The following is a 24,909-nucleotide window of genomic DNA, read 5'->3' on the forward strand; positions in this document are numbered from 1 at the left end:
CTACTGAACCCCCTCAATAACCTGCATGAGGTCAGTCACAGATCTAGAACAAACCTCCTCTGATGATGCTGAGAATGAGAATGATTGGTAAACCATTCTCCAGTTGTTTCTCTATAGGCCCAACTGAGGACAGACTTACTGGACAGAGAAGATCATCTCACAAGAATCTCCTGTTGAGATAAAGACCAGTCTGTTGTGGTGAGGGTGCTGGACATCAGGGACATGCCTTCAAACCCTGCACCAAACACCACCACAGATGCTGTGCATGTGCTGAGAAGAGTAGTTTCACGTTCAGGCTTGGTGATGTTTCGAAGAGGTCTGCCTTCTGCAGCACCAGCGTTTGCAGTTGGTCCGGAGGGGAAAGTGGTGCATACACGCCTTATTTAGCAGCTGGTGTAATAAAGATGTTATCTGCGTTCTGTCACTGGTCGCACCTCTCCCAGGGCGAGGCGAATATGCACCTATTTATGTGCACGGCGTAGCTCCGCGCCCAGGGGGACCGATGTCGCCGCCGTCATCGCCATGTTTTCCTTTGTGAGGTGAGACGCCCGCCCTCCGCAGCTTTCCTCACAGCCGACTTTAGCGCTTTCCTGCGAAGACACACGTTGGGGAGGCGGGACGCGTGGCGACACTTTGAGCGGGGAGTCGTGGGACGTGTGGAGGGGAGAGCCGTCACGCACACGCACGCAGGCGCCCAATCCCCCCCACCCCTCGGAGCTCAGCAGGGTGTCCGCGCATTGTCTCAGAGCTGGACCCGCTGTCCCTTTGTGGCGGTCTGCTGAAACAGTCTGCTCTCCCTCACAGGTAGACCTGTCCACACTGACACCCGTCTGTCTGCCTGCCTGTCCGTCTCATCAGGCCACGCAGGAGCCTTCCTAGAACGGGACTCGTTTCGTTTTTTCTCCACTCTTTTAGTGCAAACAAGAATTCTTTTCTTTTTTTTTTTTTAGCTCCCTCTGCCCGCTACCTTGTTAGCACCTTTTCCTTGTTGCGACCCTGACCGTATGTTCACTGCCGTAGAACACGCATGGCCTCTCCCGACCCTGTCAGTCCACATTTCCCCGTTTCCCTCTCTGGGTCTCCCAGGTCGCGGTGAGAATGGCAGCTGCTGGTTCCAGCGTTTGGGCTGTGGGGCTGGGATTGTAGGTGGACGTAGGAGTGGAGTTTTACTCAGAAAGCAGGGCAAGATCCCTAGGGGCTCAGTCAGAGAGGCTTTCACTTTGAACAAAGGCTGAGCCCAAAGGCCTGGCTTCTTAGAACATTGTAACGATTGGATGTTCTACCCAACATGCTTGGATAGAATGTTCACAGTGATGTCACCTGTGCTTGGTCATGATGGGAGAATTCCTGAACCCCACAATGGGTGGAGCCATCATGAGTAATCACTGATTCAGTGATCTGAAGCAATTGGTGTTTTGCTGTTGAGAACAATGTCCTCTGATTGGACTTATGTCTCCGCCCATTACGGGGGTCCAGGAGGGCTCCCACCCTCACACACACGTGAAAGAACATTCAGAAAATACACTGAAACTTTGGAGGGGTCACATCTCAGTGCCAATACTTACTTACGTTTAAAACGTTCAGAGCAGCAGTGTGTACCAGTGTGACCGAGATCACACTTGAAAACAAGTTGTGAACCAAAGAACAAATATGACAACAAACATCAATCAGCTGGTGAATAAAGACACTGGAACCAAATGCACATATGCACAACATCAAACACTGATGAGCTTTGCAAGTTCATAAAAGCAGGAGAGAAACCCCAGCTTGTGTTTAGACCTCAGAATCTAGACATTTCATACAGTATAAACAGGACCCGGTGTTTTGGTCAACTAGCTTTCATAGCCTGCAATTCAATCCTCCAGCAGCACAATGCAGCTACAGCCTCCTCATGAAACCACCTGTTGTGCCATCATTAACAATAATCTTCCGCATTAGGCTTTTGGTGATTGCTTGCGCGATACACAGAGCACATATTTATAACACTGTCATTCAGCAATGTACAGGAGTATGTATAAAAAGTGCATTATTCTTCAACAGTAGGAGAATACTTGTCAACTGGTGATTTAGGATTTTTTATCTAATAAGAGAAAAATCAGAGGTGAATGTCCATCGACTCTAACAAAATACTATTACAATGTCTGATCAATAACTACATAAATTGATAACACTATTTTATGACAGATCTTTCAAGTCTTCAAAATTCATCTAGGTAGCAACTGAAACCAACTACCTGTGCCCTCCTTGCAATTTATAAACTCCTTGCTATTCATACATTGCTATATGTTTCATAGCATGTCCATTAAAAAGGGCAACTTTTTATCCTCCATATTAAGAGTTATAATGCCTCTACAATGTAAAGAAAAAATACACATCATTAAAGCATGTTTGTGAGTACAAATTCAATCATGCTGGAAAAAAATGCAATATATGTAATGCAATATATTTTGTTACCTGTATTTAATTTAAACACACCAATGATTAACTTTGTGCTGTGAAAACTTGCCCACATGAAGAAACACTTCTGACAGCATTCACCAAATGTGACAACTGACTAATTTCATCTTTAAATGGGAATTACGTTGCTTTAATCCCATATTTATTTAAGGTCATTAATATGCCCCATGGTTCTCTACGGTGTTTGTTGTACAACGCAAACCAGGTTCACACTGAACTTCAGGCTACAAAATGGCTGCATAAAACACAGGACCCAAAGTATAAAACACCAGAGAGGAGAGGAACTATGCGCTTTCAGATACAGGCTTTTATTTCCTAATGTGCTATTTGTACTACGAGCGAACTAGCAAAAATATGCTGCAACACGTCTTCATGCTTGATTTTGGCCGTTTGGAAACCGGTGGCCAGCGTCATTCGCTGAAAAAGAAAAAAAAGTGCAACGCAAGAGTACAAGTGAGAAAATAATGTCTAAATATAAATATGGACTCAATGTATACATTTGTGCTCGCGGGCATCCGAAAAATACCGCTCTCTGCGAAAGTGCAAGATAAGTCACCTCTTGCACTGTCCACACTTGTAGGTGATAAACCACAAGCATAAGAAATATTGAAAGTGTCACAAACATGCACACACACACACACACACAAAACTATATTTTCAGGTCTTGTGGATTACTGAAAGAGTGGCACAGTGGGGAAATAGAAGCAATCAGTCACTGTCCTGAAATAAGTTACACTGCACACAAAGATCCTAATCTGTACAACAGCCCCACATCCTTGTTTGGCCAGTGCAGGGTTTTTCTATGACAGCACTGGAGTGTAGGAAAAGTAGACTTCTGCTTTTTGGCTCTAAGAACCTCTGCACCAAAAACACAAGGGGATGGTAACCGCCTCGGGCAGCTGTGAAAGCCGTTCCTCATGATATTTTTTTTTAACACCAGCCACTTTTTTTGTCGCATAGGGTAACATGGCACTATGCAGCCATGCAAAGCTATCCCTGTAAATATGGAACTGACCCCAAAGACTGGTTGCTAAATACTACGCATATGGATGTACTCAGTCTTAAAAATCACATGCATCCATCTGCAGCCTCTGCTGATGAGCCATCTAGTGTTTTCCTGCACTGCACTGCATGGGTTTTAAAAGCTTATTTCATTTCATTATGAGTGTAGCTCATAAACAACCAAGCAAGATGGTTTCACTTCACAAGCTGGAAGAGACACACAGACACCTAATGTCCATTGGGTGTTTATTGTTACAAATGAATTTCAGGCAACTGCGGAATTCCACGGGCATACAAGACTGTTTTCTGCTTACTTCCACAATTCAGATGCCATTTCACTTCAGTTTGTCAGAACTGCTGTTATGAATGAAATAATATTCATGTTTTTATCATTTTATTCATTCTCACTTGATTTCATCAACATTTCAGTATATACATTCAGATGGAAAACACAATTATACAACACTCATCAGTTCAGCAAAAGAACGGGAATTCTCCCAAATGCCACAGCTCCGTGATATTTCCCTGGGCAAGCACAGCAAATTCCCAAGCAGAAGCCCATCTGAAGCTGTCTTTCGTTAGAGATGCGGAGATGATAAAGGTGTACTGGCAGCAAGTGCTCCGATAAATGACGCTTTTATCACAGGCAGCGTCAAAATGTACTTTCTGTGTACCCTGTCACACAGTGCCAGTAGGCAGGGCACCACCCTCTCAGGGCTTTTAAGATGGAGTCTGATTCTCCTCATCAGCAATCACACTGACTGAGATGGGAATAATCTCACCTCTTAAAGGCCCATGAAAAAAGCGCACATGCCTACAGTTTAAGGCTGTGTAAAACAGTGTACGAGGAGAGAGTGGTCCCTCCCAGCTTCCTGCTGTCAGTTCTTGACAGAGCTGGGAGACACAAAACACATCTTTCGATACATATTGTGTATTGGGGTAATGGCTGACCTGACCTGACCCACTTTCATGTTAAATGTAAACTGCACTAGTTATCGTCTTTTTGGAGAACAAGGGGATTACAATGTGCTCTATTTGACCAGATAAAATATTGTTTTGGAAAAAGGCATACAGGAACTCAGGCGTCTGGGGGTATCTGCTCTGCACAGAGAGAGATGATTCCAGATCTTTCTGTGCAGGCAGGAAGAGCCAAACATCTATAACATGAGGTTCTGCTCTCAGTACACAGTGGAAGACAGAAGACTCCACGTTCACAAGGTAGTGGGCCACAAAGGAATGACTTCCTTGTCGTTGTATCCCCTTTTTATACCTTTGTACACAGTTTACACAAAATTAAATAAAACAAGCTAGTACAGGTCTGCCCCCCGTCACACACACACACACACACACACACACACACACACACACACACACACACACCCCCACACACACCCACACATCCACACACTCACACACTCACACACTCACACACTCACACACTCACACACTCACACACTCACACACTCACACACACTCACACACTCACACACTCACACACTCACACACTCACACACACGCACCCCCCACACCCACACCCTGGGCCCCCTGTGCAACAGAAGGCTGAGGCCCCTACATGCTGGTAGGCAATTTCTCTTTCCTGTTCTTTGCTGGTATCCCAGTCCTTTCAAACTCCAGCTTCTCTTGTATATACTCCTGTTTGCATTCTTCAAAAAACGTCGGATCAGTGTAGCTGTAGGGAGTGGGGAATAGACGGTAATCAACATAACACTCATTTCATTTCATTACAGATCCGAGTTTCTAAGTTTAAGTTTGAAAGAAGGGTCAGAGTAATGTAACAATGGCTGGAAACGTTCTTGCCCTTGATGGTTACGTTTCGGCTTTCCTCTGAAAAGCCCTAATAGTTACCATGTACTTATTGCCAACATATATATCTCACTTGATGCTTTGCATTTTTTGAGGAAATGTAAAGAGGAATGAACCCCAGGGAGATTATTTAGCTGGGCACACCAAACACACACCAAGTCACTGGCCCACACAAGGATTATAGAGGCTTTACCCAAACACTTTCCCTGTGAGGATAATACAGAGGAGGAGTCTTTTCAGCTCCGCCTCTGATCATGGGTAGTTGTGAGGCACAGTTTCTGTGTTCCGGGAGGACTGTAATTAGAGTTTAGTAAACGTGTGAGTGGGGGGATGAGAAACGCCTCATTATCACACTCCCCTGCACCCCCCTGGGCTCTGCATCTTGCCGGGGGGGGGGGGGGGGGGTGCAAGAGAGTGTCCTCGCCAGCATTGCATATGTGGGGGAGATGCAGAAGAACGTGATGCGGGATGCTCTCCTGAAGAGGCTGAAGAGCATTTGAACTCATCCTCTGAGCCAATGCAGCTAGTCTTTCTTCTACACACTCCTGTCTCAGATGCACTGCGGTGACATTGTGACTGCGTTACATCTACAAAATTCATTTGCACAATGTAAATGTAATGAATTATAATTACTTTATCTAGCTAATCCAGCACCAGATAAATCTAAATGACCAGGGTATAACATGAGGATTGGAACCAATGACGTCCTGGTGCAAATTCTCAGTTCACTGAATGTGCAGTTTCTTTAGCTACACAAAGCCTGAAAACACGGAATATGAAACACAGGAGCGAATGTGGAAATGTTGGTACCCAGACAAGGAAAAAGATGGAGACAGCTCATTCCTCAAGACACCACGCCTGACAATACTTCAAAGTTTGATGTTTCAAACCCATATCTTTTTAACTACTGATATCTGGATATACCAGGAAAAAAAATCACAATGCTGAATCTCTTTCCTAGGCTCCAGTTCTGTGTTTTCGGGCATTCTCGCTGGCCTGAGAGAGTGGGCCTGCACCCAGTCCCGCCCCGAGCCCTCACTCACTGCTTGGTCAGGCACTCCTTCAGGGCGGCGTTCTCCTCCCGGCACTTCATCACCATCAGGAACCCGCTCTCCTTGCAGCAGTGGTTGAACGCTGGAACAGAGGAGGACAAGCAGCGGTTACTACCGGGAGGGGGTCATCAGCGCGGGGGGGGGGGGGGGATTGTCATCCGTGGGGGTCACCGCCTTAGCATGCGAGCTGCCTGGAATAAGGAACAGGCAGGGGGAACCACAGGCACGCCGCACTCCACCGCCCCACCCCAAATCGCTAAAGTCGTAGCGACACCTCGCTTATCTGGATGGATTTCTGTTCACACGGTTCAACCGGTTTCCATGTTGAGCGGGGCCAGCGTCCTGCTATGGACTGCAGTCAGCCGACATTAAAAATATCCACTCTGGGTACAGAGAGGACCCGATAGTCTATTAATGTTCCCAACAGCTAAGCCAGAGACACCTTCCCTTCTGCCCAATGCAGTCACGCACAATGCTCAAAAAACCCCATCCAAAATGGGGAAGTGCTCCTATAATTACGGAGGTGTGAAACACCAACCGTACTGGACTCTTGTCAAATCTGTCTATTTTATGATTAGTGTGTACTTATTATTAGACTGCTTTTTGGATGTTGTCCTTGACATTTAGGCTACCCTTCTGAAAAACATGATTTTAATTTCCTGAGAGCTAGTATGTTTATACAAAACTGTCATTTTTAATTACGTCTACCAACATTCTGAAGAGTGTGCGCACTGCATTTTAAAAGGTGTTCAAAAGGTTTTATTAAAAGTAAATTCTACAGAACCTTGTTACAGCTGAGTTTTAATGAAGCTCACCTCATGCCCTATCTCAATGCATCTAACTGTCATAAGCAAAGGCAGACCAGTCTTTCAGTCTAGCTTGCTGGTATTATTCTTTTGGTCTCTCTATTTTAATACCAGCTGCGGTATGACAGATCTAAAAAAGACACAAATGTGATCGTGGACCTGCTCAGCCTCTTTTAGGAAGAGGGCAGCCTGCCAACTCCCTCCTCCTTCACCACAAATCAGACTTGAATAAAGAAAGAAGAATGAAACAAGGCCACCAGTGCTGAAGCTGAGATCACCTTTAATATGAGCAGTTCTCTGTATAAATAAAATGTGACAAAGAGAAACTGCTGGGTTGTCTTTGCAGTACATGTGCTACAAGCTCTTCAGCTATGCTGTGGATGGGAAACCACCTTCTGTTTTAGGAGACAGAGAATTAAAGCAGGCGTCTGTGTTTTTTATTACAATCACTTGTTACTCCCTGTGAACAGCTTAAGTCTTAAATGTTAACTTCTTAAATGTCTACATTTGACATATATTTCTTAAACACTTACATTTGAGATACATTATTCTTCGAGTTAAAATGCTACTAAGACCCATTCCCACAATTCTCCTGTCACATGGCAGCAACATTATAGTGTTGCAGTGATGTTGTAACTGGTTGTAACTGGGCAGATGCCAGTGTAGGCTGCAGTTTAAGTGACAATCTGAAGGGCGTCTATGGAATTTACGGAAATTTGTGTGTAACATGAACTTACAAGGTTCAAATCTCAAACTGATTTACAAAAACATATACACTCAAAATACTACAGTTATTCTGCTCCAAAGGCACACTGTATTGAGTAAACAACAGGCAGAGGACAGTTTAGTGTGTCAGCCCTGAAGATGAAAAGTAACCACTCCTGTCAGAAAGAATGAGAGATTTACCAAAGATGAGGGAAAGAGGAAAAGCTGGGTCATTTCACAAGTACTATTCCATCTAACAACAAGGCCGTTTTAGATGAAGGAGTTCAGCACAAGAATGTTTCTAGTGCGAAAAGAGGTGTCGAGAGACTTTGTCCTGTAGCTGTTAGCGAGGTCTTTGTCGCACATTAATTAGCTCCCTTTCTTCCGCAACTCACAGAGCCATAAATAATAATCGTTATTTTGATCATTATTATTAACATTATTGCACGAACCTGTTCATTTGTTTGCAGAGGGGACCACCAATTCCGCAAAAACCAATTTCAGGAGCCAGGGCTCTGCGACTAATCTAATTAAAAACCACCAGCGATTCCATTACTGCAACGCTTGGATGAGGAGACTCGTCGGCCTCGCGGAATGCACAAGCGCTCTCGCACTCCCCTGCGCGCCCGCGGAGACGGACGGGGAAAGGCAACTTCCAGGACATGCTCCCTCCGCCGCTCGCAGCGCCCCCTGCTGTGTGCAGGGCCGCAGGCAGGGTGGAGCTGTTGGGGACCGGAGCTGGCGCTGTCGCGCTGGAGCGGCGGACCCTCTAGCAGGGCGTTCACCCAGAATGGCCTCGTCCAACGTCCCGGTGAAGCAGCGAGCCAGAGCCCTTCTTACTTTCTCATGCCACTGCAGCGGGTGGTGGCATCAGCCGTAAACTGCGTTTAGCTGCCCTCCCAGAAGCACCCGCTGCACGTTTTGGCTGTCCGACAGGCGGTCTGAAAGTGAACACCATCACAGCGCACGCACGGTCATTCCAAAGCCACTGTGCCATCTGTGGACTGTGCGCCGTTTCAGCTAAGGTTTCAGTGATGATCAGCGGGTTGATGAAATCAGTAGTTTCATCATGGCCTTTCTGACTCTGTTGGATAATGTGTAAAGAAATGCGATTCACATGCGATTTCATAAGTAAGTAATAAGTAAGTGAACTCTGAAAAGTGTTTCATGTTTACAAGTGAGGCAGTTTATCAGATGTCTGTAATTTATATAACGTCTGTAATGATATCTAATTAATCTCTTTGATATACTCTGATATAGGCATATCTCTAATGGTGATTTGTTGGTATACAAAAAACCCTCATCTACAATTTACAGCTGCCAGCAAAAATGAAAAACAATTTCTATCATTTTTATTTTCTTTTAAAGCCTTCCCCCTTCCCATCATTTATAAACATTTTGTCCTGTATGGTGCGGTGTGTATGTGCATGTGTGTGTGTGAGAAAGAAAGAGAGGGAGAGCGCAAGTGTGATAAGTGTGAGTGTAAATGTGTTTGTGCGAGTGAAATAATGGGAGTGCGCGTGTGTGTGTGTGTCTGTGTGTCTGTGTGCGTGTGAGTGAACAGGATGGCATGCTTGTGAGTGTGTAGTGGAATGGTATGGAAAGAGGAGGACTGTAAAACACACCAATAATGATGCTGAAGGCTTACCCAGGCTGACGGACTGAGAAACAATGGGACAGATCTGGCTCAGCCTGAAACAGGTCTCCTAGCTGTCAGGCTCCCAGTATACTCCCAGCACGCCGACCGGCAGCACAGGCGAGAGCGCCTGCTCGATTGGCCTGGTTTTACCCGACGGCCCCCTGGAGAAGAGACACCTGAGGACGCTCAGGGACAGGGACGGGGACGGGGACAGGGACGGCGGGGGGGGGAGCTGGGGACGGGGACAGGGACGGCGGGGGGGGAGCTGGCGGCGGCAACCGCGCCAAGCTACAGAGAGGAAAACGCAGCGCTCCAGGCGCACAGGCTCCGCGCGGTGGGGGACCCGCACCGCAGGGCGCCCCCTGGCCCGGCCCCCGATCGCTGCCACACAAAAGGGAGCCCCCGGCTGGCACGGCCGGTCCCAGTATGGTGGGATCCAGGCACTGCCTCTGAAAGGCATCATTAGAATGTGACAAAAGGGCCTCGGGCTACTCAGACACACAATAATCAATAGCGAGGCGTTCGGTGTGCTGGGGGGGGAGTGAAAGGGTCGGCCGGCCGGCGACAGCGCACACAAGCTCCCCCGCTGGTTTAATTACCGCTGCGCGTCTCTCTCCATTAACGGCACACCTTCGGCCATCAGAGGCAGGGGCGGCGGCACAAAGCCGGCAGCCGCGGCGAGGTGGAGGAGGGAGAACACAGAGAGAGAGAGAGAGAGAGAGAGAGAGAGAGAGAGAGAGAGCAAGAGAGAGAGAGATAAACCCTCGTGCTCATTAACAAATGGTAATCACCAGTCAAGAGCTTTGGGTGCGCCCTCCATCTCACAAAACACCACATGCCAATTTGTCCCCTCTATTCATTGAGAAGCCCTCTCTCTCTCACTCACTCAGGCGGCCTTTCTTTCCTACGCTAGCGAGGGCCATCTGAAGAAGCACTCAGCGTTGCGGAGGGGAAAACACTTGAGCGGTATTGTAAACACTGCCTTCCACAGAGAAGGCTCCCGCAACCGCCGCCACTTCAAGGTCACCGAGCCTTTTGCTTAATTACCCAGCCAGATCTCAAAAAAACAACACAAAATTAATAAAAATTCCACCGTTTTTCATCATTAACACAGCTCACGCAATTGTGTCCCTCAAGTTGGAAACTGAGAGATCGGTCTTGTTTTTGTTATAAGATCAACTTGAATTTTACAGGTAGAATTGACCTGATTTGTAACCCTACCCCATGAAAGGTAAGTAATATAACAGGTACTTTGTACAACTTTGAAAATCTAAATCAAGTGAACACTTTGTTCATTCCTACAACTTCAGGATTTTGCCACTTGCTTAAATTATTTAAGGGTGCCACATTTCACCATTACCACTTTATCCTGAGCTGTAAAGTGCTAAGAATAAAACATCCCACTTACTTAATGTCTTCAGTGTTAAAGCCTGTCTTACTTAGTTCGACTGAATCTGGGCTTAAGACACCAGTGGAAATCTGCAGTCCTATGGTCCTATGGCATCTGTAGGTCTTACTGACACATTAACGTTGTTCCCAAGCATGGCATTATTGATTTTAGGTTTCTGACTTGACATCACTGCATTTCACTGGCACAACACAATCATTTTTACACATTGATCCAGTGGAAAATGCAAAGACCTCCAGTGAAAGCACACCCACGCACTGCCTTTACAATGCGCCAAAGCGCCCCCATCCCTGGTCTGAATGGCCCTTGTACACTGATGCCATCAATACCACAGCTGTGTAGAGAACTTTGGGGGTGTGGTGGCCTGTTGTTCTGCTGTTCGTTCAGCACAAACAAACTGGGTATGGCACGAATCGAAAGCTGTCAGGCGCGCCGGGAGACAAAGACGCCAGGGCCGCGGCGGAGACTCTCCATCTCTCTCCCACCTTGGGGATGAGGGAAACACTCATTTAAAGGCAAAAATTGGAAACGGCAGAATGATAGCTTACCTTGCCTGCAGCTGAGGCTCCTGTGGGACGGTGGCCTGCCCCATACACATACACCCCCCACCCCCCCACTCCCACAGATAATGGACACACCGCCATCGCCCACATCTCCCACTGTGTAAAAAGTCTCTAATTAACACCTCTTCATACGCCACTGATGAGCACAGAATTAGGTGTTTATTTTATTGATTTCCTTAAGAGGCCAGCCATCCCAGCAGCACTCTTGACGTTCAAAAATAAAATCGAATACCCTCTGAGGGGATCGCCCAAAGTGCCATTCTGAAGGCAGCTACAGTGGAGTGCACACAAAACACGTGTGTGTGTGTGTGTGTGTGTGTGTGTGTGTGCGTCACAGTGATTGAATGACTGAGAGCGGTAAGGAACACAGATGCTTTGCTGGGAAAGGCAGATTTTCAGTAACCTCTTCTCTGTGCTACGCACACTGACTCTGCCACAGCCTCCTCGGGTCGTCCGTGGCTCACTCGTCACTCTGGTGGCACAGGATATCTAACGCATCCAAAGTCAATTAATTCTCACCTGATCTGGAAGCCTGCGGATATTCAAAGCGAATCATATCTCCAGTCGAGTAGAAATCAATATTCCTGATCTTACTTTCAAATGAAAGCATCTCGCTGGTTCTCCCTCTCCCGGGTCATTACCAGGTTTATTAGGATCAGAGCAACGCTGATCCGTTTGATGGAGCCTCTGTCTCCAAGGGGCCTAGGGGAGCACCGCTCCTTCAACCCTACCCACCCCCACCAGCCTCTTCAACATCATCCTCCCAGTCACATCAAAGGCATTCCAATGCATTCTCTGCAGCGAGCGAGCACTATTCATACTGATGTGGAGTATGAGTGCACGCATGCACGCACACACACACACACACACACACACACACACACACACAATCATCACAGGTGCTGCAACAGAAACGCGCAGTACCACTTAGGGACATAAATGTGAAAAGTAAAAGCTAGAACCTGACCCCATGTCCACCAGGTCATAACTCCTCCTGCCTACCTAATGCTTGGGGTAAAATGGCTAAACTGAAAGACAAAATACAATAGAAGTGCAGGCTGAGGTCTGTTTGTGGTTTGTCAAAATACAATGGAAATAACTGTTAACTAAGGAAAGTAATGTATTCAGATGCATAAGAGGGCAAACAAAAGAGTGGGGAAAAACCTCACTCCCCTAGTACCAGCATTGTTTAAATATACTATTAAACATTTAAATATAAGCATTAGGGCTGCAACTAACGACTTTTTTGATAGTCGAATAATCTATCGATTATTGAAACGAATAATTGACTATTCAGATTATGAATCGCACAATTAATCAATGGCTTTTATTTATCTATCGGCTTTTAAATTTAGCTTGAGGTTGTTTTAGGCATATGCTAACTAACAATAAAGACAATAAAGATGAGAACTTCATTCAAAAATATGTCTTTTAATGAATGTTTACTAGGACTAATTCAGTGAGGGCAGTTGCTTGCTGGGGAGTACAAGTCTGCTTCCTTTGAAGAAAGCTATCCACGGTAGCATTACAAGATCCAACAAACCCATAACTCATTCAAATTAATTTGAATGCAACCCACATTGGGCACGCATGCATAGACACGAGTTGTAGAAATCTTTTGCGATTTAGAAAGTATCAAATTCTCCGGTGTTCTCTGAACTTGTACACTCGGCAGCAACACTATGTCCAGCCACAAATGTTGCCATGACAACGATGCATAGTTTAAGCAGAACATTTCCAAATAGCAGACGGGCTCTGGTTTAACATTGTAACGTTAGGGCACATTTGGAATCATTGTGAATAATAGGTTATTATTTGCTACACTCTATGTTCAACATCATTAATAATTTATTGGTCAAGAGAAAATGTGTTTCAAAATAGAAAACGTTACAGCTCATAACATGAAGTAACATGGCTTTTAACATTAACATTAGCTATGCTAGCTAGCTAACTAACTTAACAAGATGAGGCAAGGCCTCATCATTCAGAGAGCCAACGTGCCACCCCTTCAGATGCTTGAGCATAACTGATGTGCTCCCATGCCAGGCAAGGTCAGGTTTGCAAATGTCGCAGTTCACAACCTTCTTGGCAGTTAACCCTTTCGCGCGTACAGTCACAATGGTGTGATAAGCCATTTAGCACGTATGCTAAAACCGGTGTGATTAGAAAACTAGATTGGAAAAATTCTAGCTAATTTTATCTTTGACGAAACAGTGATTTAACATTAAAAAATATAGCAAATGCTTCCTGAAAAATAACGTAACGTAGTGTTTTGTCAAATGTCAAGTGAGGATCTGTCCACAGTTACACAAGTACATGTACACACAAAAAAACACCATGTTTGAGACGGGGGCCTCAAATGCCTGGGAGAGACTCGAATGCAATTGTGTGTCTGATGGTGTGAAACCAAAGCGAACCTGTAATTGAGAAGAAAAGAACGCGGTGGTCTTTGATCGCAGGTGAGCTACGATCTTAATTGTTGTCGAGACATTCTACAGCAGGACCCAGGGCCCTTCATCTCAGTCACTACGGGTGAACCGAGAGGAAGTGGCACCTCATGCACAGACAGCCTCACTCATAAGGCTATGTGCTGCTAACTCCGGGCGCATACTTCACCCTGTACAGTTACAGCTGAGAACTGAAAGCATTTGATCAGTCCTCTGGGGAAAAGAAGCTGAAACATTGTTAGAAAGTGGTCACTTGGATGAACCAGTAACAAAGCTTTGTCATTTACAAGACGTATTCCTGAAAGAATACTGGGTACTGTGTATTGTCCCTTATGCGATACAAAAATGGGACCTCATGGAAAAATATTAAATGAAAAATATGAAAAAAAGAATCAAGATACTTGTTAACTGATTGTGTTAATGTGAAGACTAGCGAGATGCTCACATACAAAGCATGCGAGAATAACATACAAATCGTGTTTTTACACTTTCTTTCCAATTATGAATTCTTGAATGATGAATTTGTTAAAACTTCTACCATAAATTAATGTCTTCTAATGTCTTTTTCTTCACATTAAAATCAGTTACTTGTACAGAAAAATATCTGTAACAGACCATGACCAAAGCATTGCTTCCTCCAAAAAAAAGGGCAAAAAATCTGTATTTAGCAGTGCAGTGATGCTGTGAGGCTGCACAGCTCAAACTGCGCATTTGTCCATTTACACAGCCGGATACTTACAGAAGCAATTCAGAGAAAGTGCAAAACGGCATCAGCTGATCTAGGACTTCATTTTGCAATGGAAAAAGCTACCTTCCAAATACAAATTAATGGCCTCAATACCTACCCCAGGAAAACCCACTGCACCTGGGTAAAAAAGGAAGTTTCGGTGCCGAAGTTCACCCCCCCCAACCACCCCCCTCGCCATGCTGGCACTGGCACCCGCTCCCCCCCGCCCCCCCCGGTGTCCGTGTTGGCACGTGTACCCGCGGACCAGCTTGGAGCGAGATGCTCCTCGCGTCTCGGTAGCCCTGCCCAGCTCTGGGCCCGGTCAGCATTTGGATGGGCGAGGGCCAAGCCCAGGGCCCAACTGGTGCCAGGGTCTCAGTGGGACTCCCCTCTTCCTTCTGGGTCCCTCTCTCAGGCCCGGCCCCAGCGTGGGGCGAGGACGCACGGCCGAGCGCAAGACGGGCCCATCTGCCCCGCTCCCTCCCCTACCCGCGCTGCCACATTATGGAAATGACCAACTGCCACCCCAAGGGGAGACACAAGCTTTTCCTTCAAGAGGTTACAAAAGACACTTCTCACTAATCCCCGCTTTTTTTTTTTTTTTTTTTTTTTTTTTTAAACACTCCGATCTTAGCGCCCTACAGAGCAATGGAGCGATGATCCTCCCAGGTGCGTGATGTCACTTTCCTTTTTGTGATGTCACACTGCTGAAAGTCGCTGTGAACCAGCCTTGCTCATATGGAATACCTCCACGTGAGCAAGGATTACTCAAAGAGCATCCACAGCTTACCAAGGGCGGAAAGAACATTCTATTCTTTTTTTTTCATTTCCAGCCTCATCCCTGCTCTCCACACTGCACGACAAACTAAAACGTATGAATTCTGATTAGAATGAGACTGATTGGTTTCATCTCATCTACACCTACAAGGTCCTCTTTTGGCTTTTCAAGACCAAACCACACCACCCGCTACTGCTTTTTAATGAATATTCATGAGGACGTTTGGTTTTTGTGGACTAGGCTGTGCAATGGGCTGGTCAGGGATGTATTTTATTTTTTGTCAGCAGGGTGGAACATATAGGAATTCACTGCAATGTTAACATGCAAGGAAGTGAAAGATGAGGTCCTTCGAATGAGGCAACTTCAGTTTCCTTTTGAGCTACTGCCCCGCAGTTCTCTCTCACTGCTGACATTGAATACAACTGATCACCAGGAATAAAAGCTGGTGTAAATTGGTCACAGCCCGGTGTAAAAACTTACAGCTATTGCATTTGCAGCTGAAAATACAACAGCGATGCAGAACGTGTTATTCGTAAGTCACAAAGAAGATATCACTTGGGTCTGTGCACCTCAAATGTCCCATCCAGGGATAAAAATCAACCCTATGATATAGAGCCATGCTCACTCATCAGCACTCCACACTGCGGGCCTGTATTACAGCCCATTCGTCTCCACGGAGTCTCCTGACCAGGTCTGCGCCTCCACACAGCTGCCTCAGCCACAGGCAGCCACTGCAGGCTTCTCTCCACACAGGCCTTTTACTCCCACTGTCCTGTGTGCAGCCTCAGCCTTGCTCTAAGAATAAAGCTGCAATTTTGATCAAAGATCACAATGTTGGTCTGGCTCTCTGATTAAGGACACAGTTTTGGTCTCTTTCTCAGACTATGGTCACAGTTTCGGTCTGGCTCTCTGATTAAGGACACAGTTTCGGTCTGGCTCTCTGATTAAGGACACAGTTTTGGTCTGGCTCTCTGATTAAGGACACAGTTTTGGTCTGGCTCTCTGATTAAGGACACAGTTTTGGTCTCTTTCTCAGAATATGGTCACCGTTTTGGACCAGCTCTAAAGCCAGGACTGAATACTGCTTACATAACTTGAGCAGTTAACCTAAAAGTACTGGCCCTGTATATTATTTTATCAAAACACAACAGGTGACCAAATACAGCCAAGCGCACCCCTAGTTGACCCGTAGATCTGACAGCGCTCAGAGCATGAAGGAGAGCCGACTTTATGTAAGAAAGCGAGGCACAATGAGATGCTTTACTGGTTATTGGTATGGGGGATGGAGTTGTGGGCTGGCATACCTCTAGTCTATAATACGTGAGCGAGGGGCTTCTGAGACCTCACACTTGGCTTCACAGAACATACTGCCTTCACAGCGGTACACTTTAACTTCCCCCTTTCAGATGTCATATTAGTGCAACGCATGAAATAATTCATACCACAGGCCATTGTGCAACGCAATGCCCATGAGAAATAAGACCGCGAGGGCTGCAGTCCTCAGAGCTATGACTGGAGGCGCTGCCGGTCTCTCACTTTCACAGATCAAACTTACTCTGGTAAGGGGGACGTGACCGGTGAGGTGCTGAGCAGTGGGTTCATATCCTGGTCAATGAAGAGCCACACAACACAACACAGGTGTCAATCACCTCTCCACGAAGTGAGCATGACCTCCAGCAAATGCTTTCTCACAGGAATAAACTATGACCAGATATTGTCACATGACCGGATTATGTCATAAATGAAATAATTATTAGTTGAAGTGGTGCTTACTTTGAAGCTGTCAGATCAGCTGATGAGTTTTTCTTCGCTTGTGGTTTCAGTACAGTGTTTTATACAGACATCAGGTTTAGCTTTAAAGAAACGTATTGCACAAGAATTCTCGTGCTTTGCATCCAAATGGACACTAAGCTCACTGAGCATCACAGTAGCTGGCATCACAGTAACAAAATCAAAACGGCAAAATAACACAGACGGAATTATGCAGTGACCAAATAAGTGTTCAAATAAAAAAAATGAAAAAAATCTTCAAAGTAGCAATTTTTTTTTTAAATTACATTTTTTAGAAAGAAATTCATACTTAGACAAGAATAAAATTTGAAGTCATTGCCTAAGAAGCAAATTTCAAGCATTCAGTATATGTCTTTATGTCTTTGAGTGTCTTTGAATGTATGTTTCCGAGTCTCTTAATCAGGTGTGTCCAAACTGTCGCCTGGTACTATACATAATTAGACTAAAGGTCCTTGTTTAGGTGGAGGAAACCGAAGTACAATTTGTTTAAAGCAGACTGGGAAAGCGCTGTGTTGCATTATCGGTGAGAAATAACGATCCTGCCTCCGAAATAAAACGAATCAATAAGTCGCCTTAAGTAGGGAGCTCTCAAAGCTTCAGCGGAAGTCGCGTTAAAGATCACCGGCACTTACGCCACAATCAGTCATGCCGCAGCGAAACAAGTTTGCTGACTACCGCTGTCAATCACCACCAAGCAAGCGTCTGGCCCTCCAACGCCAACACGCTTATAGAGGCATCACCTTTCAAGTTCGGCACGGTTTTGGTGCAGTACCTGTGTCTGCTTTTCTGCATGGGAACCATTAGATCACAGATCAGGCCTGGTGTCCCTGCTGTTTATTGCTGTGTTGTTTAGCTCAGAGGGAAAGTTCCTGGCTTTGTAGTGGCTGCACAGTAGCGGGTCACAGGCTGTTGTCGAGGGGGGCTGAGAGAGTACAAACAGCAGAGAGAGCGGCCGGGGCTGAGGCGGGGGCGAGGTGTTAAGAGGTGGAGGGGGGTTTCCACTCGTTTCTCACACGAAATGCTGCTTTGTGCACTCGCTGCACGGAGGGGGGGGGGGGTGCGCGAAAGGGACGGGGTGGCCGCTACCACCTCCACATCGGAGTGAGAGCCAACAGTTTGCCTTTCTGCAAAATACAAAAACACAGACTGTTTTTGAATTACCATGGAGTTCACATGCTCTCACTCGAATGCCAACGGCAGCAATAAGACATAACATGCTGACTGCAACTGCTGCATAAAGTACTAGAATACAAATACACATCAATATTGAATCAAAAAAATTGATCAACTTCCAATCACTCTATCTACAACCCACATCCCTTACATGTAAACTCAAAAAGTTTTACAGGTGTATAGACTGTAATGAAACAGTATGTCAAAATTTGGACTGACCCACTTGGTTTTAACAAATTATTGGTAGCATTGGTATATGGTAGCATTATTGCTGTATGAGCAAATTTTGATTGGAGTTGTATTTGACTGGGATGACTGTTTCCATTCTTTTGATGTTCTCTATCCTAAAAAGTGTCTGTCTTTCGGCGTTATGTGATTCAGCATAACAGTCATAATTCTGCTTCTTCTTTTCTTTTCTGAAGTGTTACCATCATCTGCGATGGAAAGGGGAACCTGCACGTGAAAAGGAGAAGTCGATAATCCATATTCAGTTGTGCTTGTGACGGAACAACGCGTTTAAACTCTCATATCAGGACCGATCTAGCCGCGGCCTTCAAATGAAATCTATTTATTATTCTATCTCTATTGGTTTGTGAGCAATTTAATTCCTGTCTACATGCAGTGACACCATCACTGACAGTGCACTAGATGCGCTGAATTTTTTTTTTTTTTTTAAACAACGTTCGTGTGAATTTTTTTCCCCAGTTGATTTAAAGACAGAAAACAACATGGCTCTGGCCTGATAGGTAGGGAGAACCATGTGAGATACATGGCCATGAACTCTGACCGGCCCCCATCACTTAATAGCCAATTAAAGACTGAGAAAAGAAAGAAGGCAAAATGTGATTCCTGCTACCAAAGAGGTTCGCGGGAGTCAATGAGAGCTTCTTGCTACGGCTGCACCGTGAACAATGAGCAGTTGGGCCTTTCTGTGCAGACCCCAGCTGTCACTACCTGAGGGGGGGGTGCGTCTTGGGCGGGGTTAAAGGTTTTAAACCCATTCCGGTTGAACAGGCTCCCCTGTTAACCTCCACTCGGGCCACAGCCGTCAGTACCAACCGTCTGAGGGCACAAAGGAAAACTAATTAACCCAAACCAATGAGATCATCTTCAGGCGGGGATCCCAGGCAGGGGCAGGCATGGCAGGTGAACGGGTGGGCGTCAGCGGTGGTTATATGCCTTTTAATTGCTGCCTTGCTGCCACTTCCCACCACAATGGACGCCTTTCTGCGGTATGAAAGTGATTTCATTTCTCTGGGTTGAAAAGCCTGGGAGGGGACTCTCGAGGCGTGGGCCTCATCTCAATTGTATCGCTGCCTCGCGGTGCTGTTTGACTGCACAGGGAAAACTCAGAGGCTTTAAATGGCACCTCGGGCTGTTGTGTGAAAAAAGTTATTGGAAGCCCACCATACACCACACTGGAGCCAAGTTGAGTATTACATAAGAGGGGAAGAACTGGTACCCTGTAGTAAAACCCCTGGCAAACTCTTGAGATGGGTCAAGTATGCACCAAGTACACCCCAACGACTCGCACAAACTGAATTAGAAATGGCTGGTTATGTCCAACAAAGCACTTTCCCTGGGTTTCACTGACTCACAGAGGAGAAGTCAGGGCTTTTTGAGGCAGCTGCACATTTATGAGAACTAGCTAAGATAAGAAAAGGGCGTTTACACCAACTTTCACCACGGCTCAGAGGCTGTGCTGTTTCCAAAGTGTGAAAACTGTGGTGTGGCGGCATTTGTGAAGGCCGTAGACTAAAATACAAAGAGAGACAACATTTTCCTGTTTCGTGTTTAACTAATGAATTCACAAAGGTCATTTCTTGCTCTTCCTTACATTACAATGGGCTGTAGTGGTTTCAGCAAAAGGCTGTTCATCCTAAGTCTGAGGGTTCAAACCCTGGGTAGAGCACTTCCCTTCTGTCCAGCACACTTCATCTAAACTGCATGAGTCAAAAACGTATTAAATACTAAAAACTCTTCAATTCTAAAATCGAAATGAAACATTTCAGGTAAGGTTCCTAAACAAGGGATCATCTACCAGGTGAAGCTATGTACTTCTCATAAGGTTTTCACTGAAACACAGAAACAACAATGAATGCAACTTAAGCCACAAAAAGAACATATGCAGGAAGTTACTGTGTGCTAAAGGACACAAGGACATGCAATATCCAAAGCCCAAATGTAAAAGGATTGGTATATGGTATTTTTATGGTATTTGATCATTTTTCCATTTGTTCTGATTGTCAAGCAATTTAATTGTCACTATAAGCAACAATTAGAGTGAGTCAAACATCGCTGTTTTCTCCATTATTTTGACAGCTGTCATGGCACTTATGTTAACAATTGATAAGGAAAACTATTATAAGAAAACGTTTTTGGAAAGCTAAATAATTGTTGGTCACACAGTGTATTTCAAACCTTGTTATTAGTTATTACAAACACAAGCTCTACACAAACTGCTAACACCTTATATGATGGGGAAAAAACTGTCTAGTGTCTGGCTGAACACACGCTAACCACTGACATCACTTTGGCCACTGCTATGATCTTTCACCACTTCGCACTGGAAAATTTTACTTGTGCACCAACATAGGAGAAGTTGCATAATTTAAAAGCATACCATGGGAGGAAAATGCTCATATTCAGGACAATACCATGCTGTATAAGTTACACTGTGCTGTATTATATACTGTACATATTTAAAATACACTATTTCATGAAAAACAAAAATGTCAAAAATATAAGTGAATAAAACAAAAACTCATTCCTGGTGATATGACCCGGACAATCTACAGTACATGACAGAGGTGGCCAACTTCAGAGCTTTGTCTGTGTGGCCCCTGGAACAGATACAACAGGGAAAAACCAGTACTAACTGATTTAATGTAATTAAAATTATAAATGTTAACTGTTGTGTGCTGTGAAAGATGTAACATGCTATTCCAGAGTAGACAAACATGAGGGCACTCTTGAGCAAGAAATGTTCAGGTCATCTGTGTCACCAGAGGCACCACAGCAGTGCAAGTATGGCACAGTAGTGGTTCACAGCCAGTTGACCCCTCTAGGGACAGGTAAAATAAAACAGATTACACACACAAATGAATGCATGGTTAGATATAAAATCATGTACAAATTGAAAGTTCTCCATACAGTAAATTATTCAGATGATAAAATCTGAAAACATTTCTTACTGTGGGCCTTTGATGATGGCACTGGTGAACTACAGCACCTTCTATGGAAATAGAACTGCTATCCCTGGTATATATGTTCAGCCCACCGACAGTCACCCTAATGAAATACACCCTATTGCAGGGTCATTTTAGAGGGTTTTTTGAAGAGGGAAGATGCATATTCTGCAGTATAACATATGTACCATAAGATGACTGTACAATACAATATAGTACACTGCAGAAAGATTTATACAGCGTTCAGCTGAACGGCAGCAATACTGTTTTGCACTAGCAGCTGGGATACCACCAGAATGTGGTAGCGACCAGCGACCTCTGATGGGCACAAGAGAAGGGTCAGTCATGGCGTGCTGCCCTCCTACCTTGGACCTGATCCGCACAGCGCTCCTTGGCCTTCTCCCTCATCAGTTTGGGAATCAGCACGTCCTTCTCCACATGCCGCAGGAACGGCTCCTCTGAAGGAGAGAGGCGCATCAGTTGTCTTTACGACAGACCTGCTGTGCATCAACAATTTTATGCTTTAATTTTATATACACATGTAATATCCCTTGAACTTCAATATTCACTCAGATGTACACAAGAGTAACACCTCACAAGACACACACAAACAATTTAATACAAATATCTAAAGAAATCAACTGAAAAGTAAAAAAAACTGAGGGTCCTTTAACTGTGGGGCTGACCACTATTCATCACTGGTACCACCACTAAGGTTTTTATTTTCTTTTTTCTTTCTTTCTACATTTCCACCTCTAAGCCACTGTAAGAGTGCACTGAACTGAAAGTGGCTTCCTGTTTTTGTCTATGGGAAGGTCAGACCCTTCTTAAAGCAATGAACAACATTGCAAGGCAGGCAATCCCCATCTTATCAAATGAAAAGTCTGTGGGGTTGCTCTCAGTATCCAGCAAGGGACTTTTGGAACAGTCGGCACCAAGCATACACTAGTAGGCCTCTTACAACACCCTAACCCCCCACTTCAACAGCCCACAGCCCAAACTCTCTCTTCTCTCCTCCCCTCTCCTCCCCTCCAATCCCTGTATGGGACATAACTACTCAAGCACCACTGGCAGCTGCTCAGAAGACAAGCACGCACCCATACAGTGGTGCCTTGGTCATAACTGGCAGGGGGCAAGTCTATACACCACCCAGCTGAATTCCCACAACTTCAGTCTGAATGCTCAGACTGCACACACTATGCTAGCTTCAGCCTCTGTTCAGAATTACAACAATCACACAAACAGGAAGTCTTAAAAAAAAAAAAAAAAAAAAAAAGTGTGTACTGCAAGCTCTGCCATAGGCAGGACTGGGGCACTGTGAAATCAATCACCTAAGCCTCTATGTGTTGTAAAGCTCATTCACTGCTTTCCTAGTGCAAACATGTTATTGATTACCAGCAACACATATCCAATGATCAATATCAACAAGAAAGCCCCACTGACTGCGATATCCTCCTGGTGTGAGTGTTAGTTTTTAGTGAGGTTCTCCACATTTCACAATGACACAGCTTCTGTGGGCATGTCACAGCAACACAGAATTTCAGATGCAGTGCACTTTGCTTATACAATCACAAACAACTCAGACCATTTGATTTCTCCATGATATACTGGGACTGTGGTGCTTTGCTGGTTATCATGCACTTCCATGATGCGATGCCTCCTTAATTCTTAGGAATGTAGATGGTCCAATTTCTCAGTTGTATTTCTTTTACTGGTGTTAGGACTATCATAAGACTCAAGAAGGCACCCTTTCTCATCCCTAGAAAGTGTAATTTCTAAACTGCACAACTTCACCTCAGCACATTTTCATTGCTAGGTGCTTTGAACATCAGGGACAGAGTATTCAAAGAAATGATTATGTCCTAGTTGTCTGATCATTGTAAGCGGGTGATTTTTAAGATCATTTATTATAAGCAGAGTGCGCCGTATTTCGGTGCTCCCTGGTCAAAGATCTACATTTAAAACTTGCAGCAATATCAAATAGGTCATATATTTAAGTAAACCTATGAGGAGTATACTTATGAGACACTGATGTTCAGACAGAATACATGTAGCAAGCCGTGTACAAAAGTGGCAAACGTTAAGGCACTGAACTCTCGATCAAATGACAATGGGTTTGAATTACAGCTGGGACACTTCGGTGTACCCTTATGCTCGCTGTGCTGTAACGCAAAGTAGCTCGGCTATAATTTTCTAATAATAACACCATAAACAAGGCTAGCCATCTAAGCCTTCTTAGAAAATAGCTAGCTGCACGCATGGATGAACCATTTCTACACCGCTGTGATCGAAGCGTCCTTCAACACGAACACCATCTTAGGTTAATTAAGGTCAGTCAAAACACCTTGCATTCTCCTGAAGAGATACTGTGCCCTTGACACAGTCGCTAGCTATCATCAGCACCGGCACAGTAACGCCTAATGTTAATCAAGATGATCTGCAAAAGTAACGCTAGTGAAGACCACTTAAAACAAGAATACGACAATTAAGTTTGCTACAGGGTTCACATTAGGTAATTTGTTAGTCAGCTGTCTAACTGGCAATCTAGATAGCTAACTAAAGCATGTTAGCTAACGACGCTGGCGAATCGTACTACATATAGTACAATGACTAAATTGGCGAGCTGATGGGCTAACGTTTTCTCGTTCTCTCGAATATACCACGTCCATGTGAAATGAAGGACACTCATCAAATACGTTAACACAATTTCTGAGGATAGCGAGCTGGCTAGCTACTTGCTATCTAAAGTTCGCATCGGGATTAGAGCATCAACCACTTCGATTTGACTGCAGCGTTAGCTGACTTGCTAGCTACTGCAGCGTTGAGGATTCGGTGGGATATGCAATCTGACCAAATAGCTCGCTATATCTTGCCGTGTCCTCCTACAAACAGCAGCTACCTGTTTTCGTGGATTCCATGTGTAAAGACAGTCGTGCTTCCCTCACATTACAAAACCCAAAGTTGCCCTACAGCGCGTTCGCCTGTGACCTTTCACATGCAAGCCCCGCCCTCCGATGCGTACTTCCGGGAGGCGAACCAACCCCCGTCAAGCTGACGACCGCCGGTCGTGTCACAAGGGGTAGGTCGTGCGTGCACTGAACGGCAAACTGTTGAACTGCTGGTGTCACGACTATCGCGAGTAATAATAATAATCAGCGTCATCATTTACCAGTGTAGTATAAGGTAGTAACGTTACATAGTACCGGAACGCAAACTGATAATGTCAATGTAGTAACCTTTGTGCAGTGTTTTGCCTCCCAACTCTTTTGATACCCGTGTTGTGTGCTTGTGCCCTTGGGCGACAAGTTACTTAACGTAACAACATGTTAAAATCCACGCTATTTTGAAC

At 45.0% G+C, this 24,909-nt stretch overlaps 1 protein-coding gene across 2 annotated transcripts; it reads right to left on the reverse strand.

Moving 5' to 3' along the window:
• Positions 1-4,940: 4,940 nt before the first annotated feature.
• Positions 4,941-24,536, reverse strand: cmc1 (C-x(9)-C motif containing 1). Of its 2 annotated transcripts, none has more exons than XM_036537906.1 (4): positions 24,460-24,536; positions 21,926-22,018; positions 6,327-6,417; positions 4,941-5,149 (listed from the first exon to the last, which is right to left on the reverse strand). In XM_036537906.1, exons 1-4 carry the CDS (start codon positions 24,476-24,478, stop codon positions 5,029-5,031), a joined length of 324 nt encoding a protein of 107 aa, XP_036393799.1. In that variant the 5' UTR covers positions 24,479-24,536; the 3' UTR covers positions 4,941-5,028. The 2 variants fall into 2 exon arrangements, with proteins under 2 accessions (XP_036393799.1, XP_036393800.1); XM_036537907.1 differs by having other exon boundaries at positions 21,926-22,060; positions 24,460-24,495.
• Positions 24,537-24,909: the final 373 nt, after the last annotated feature.

This window comes from Megalops cyprinoides, chromosome 10, assembly GCF_013368585.1.
Source record: "Megalops cyprinoides isolate fMegCyp1 chromosome 10, fMegCyp1.pri, whole genome shotgun sequence".
Taxonomy (NCBI): Eukaryota; Metazoa; Chordata; class Actinopteri; order Elopiformes; family Megalopidae; genus Megalops; species Megalops cyprinoides.

Coding starts and splice junctions, on each gene's coding strand:
- cmc1 (XM_036537906.1), bottom strand. Junction 6,418..21,925: donor CTGTGCGGATCAGGTCCAAG/GTAGGAGGGCAG, acceptor CCTCTGTTCCAG/CGTTCAACCACTGCTGCAAG. Junction 5,150..6,326: donor AAGGAGTGCCTGACCAAGCA/GTGAGTGAGGGC, acceptor CACTCCCTACAG/CTACACTGATCCGACGTTTT.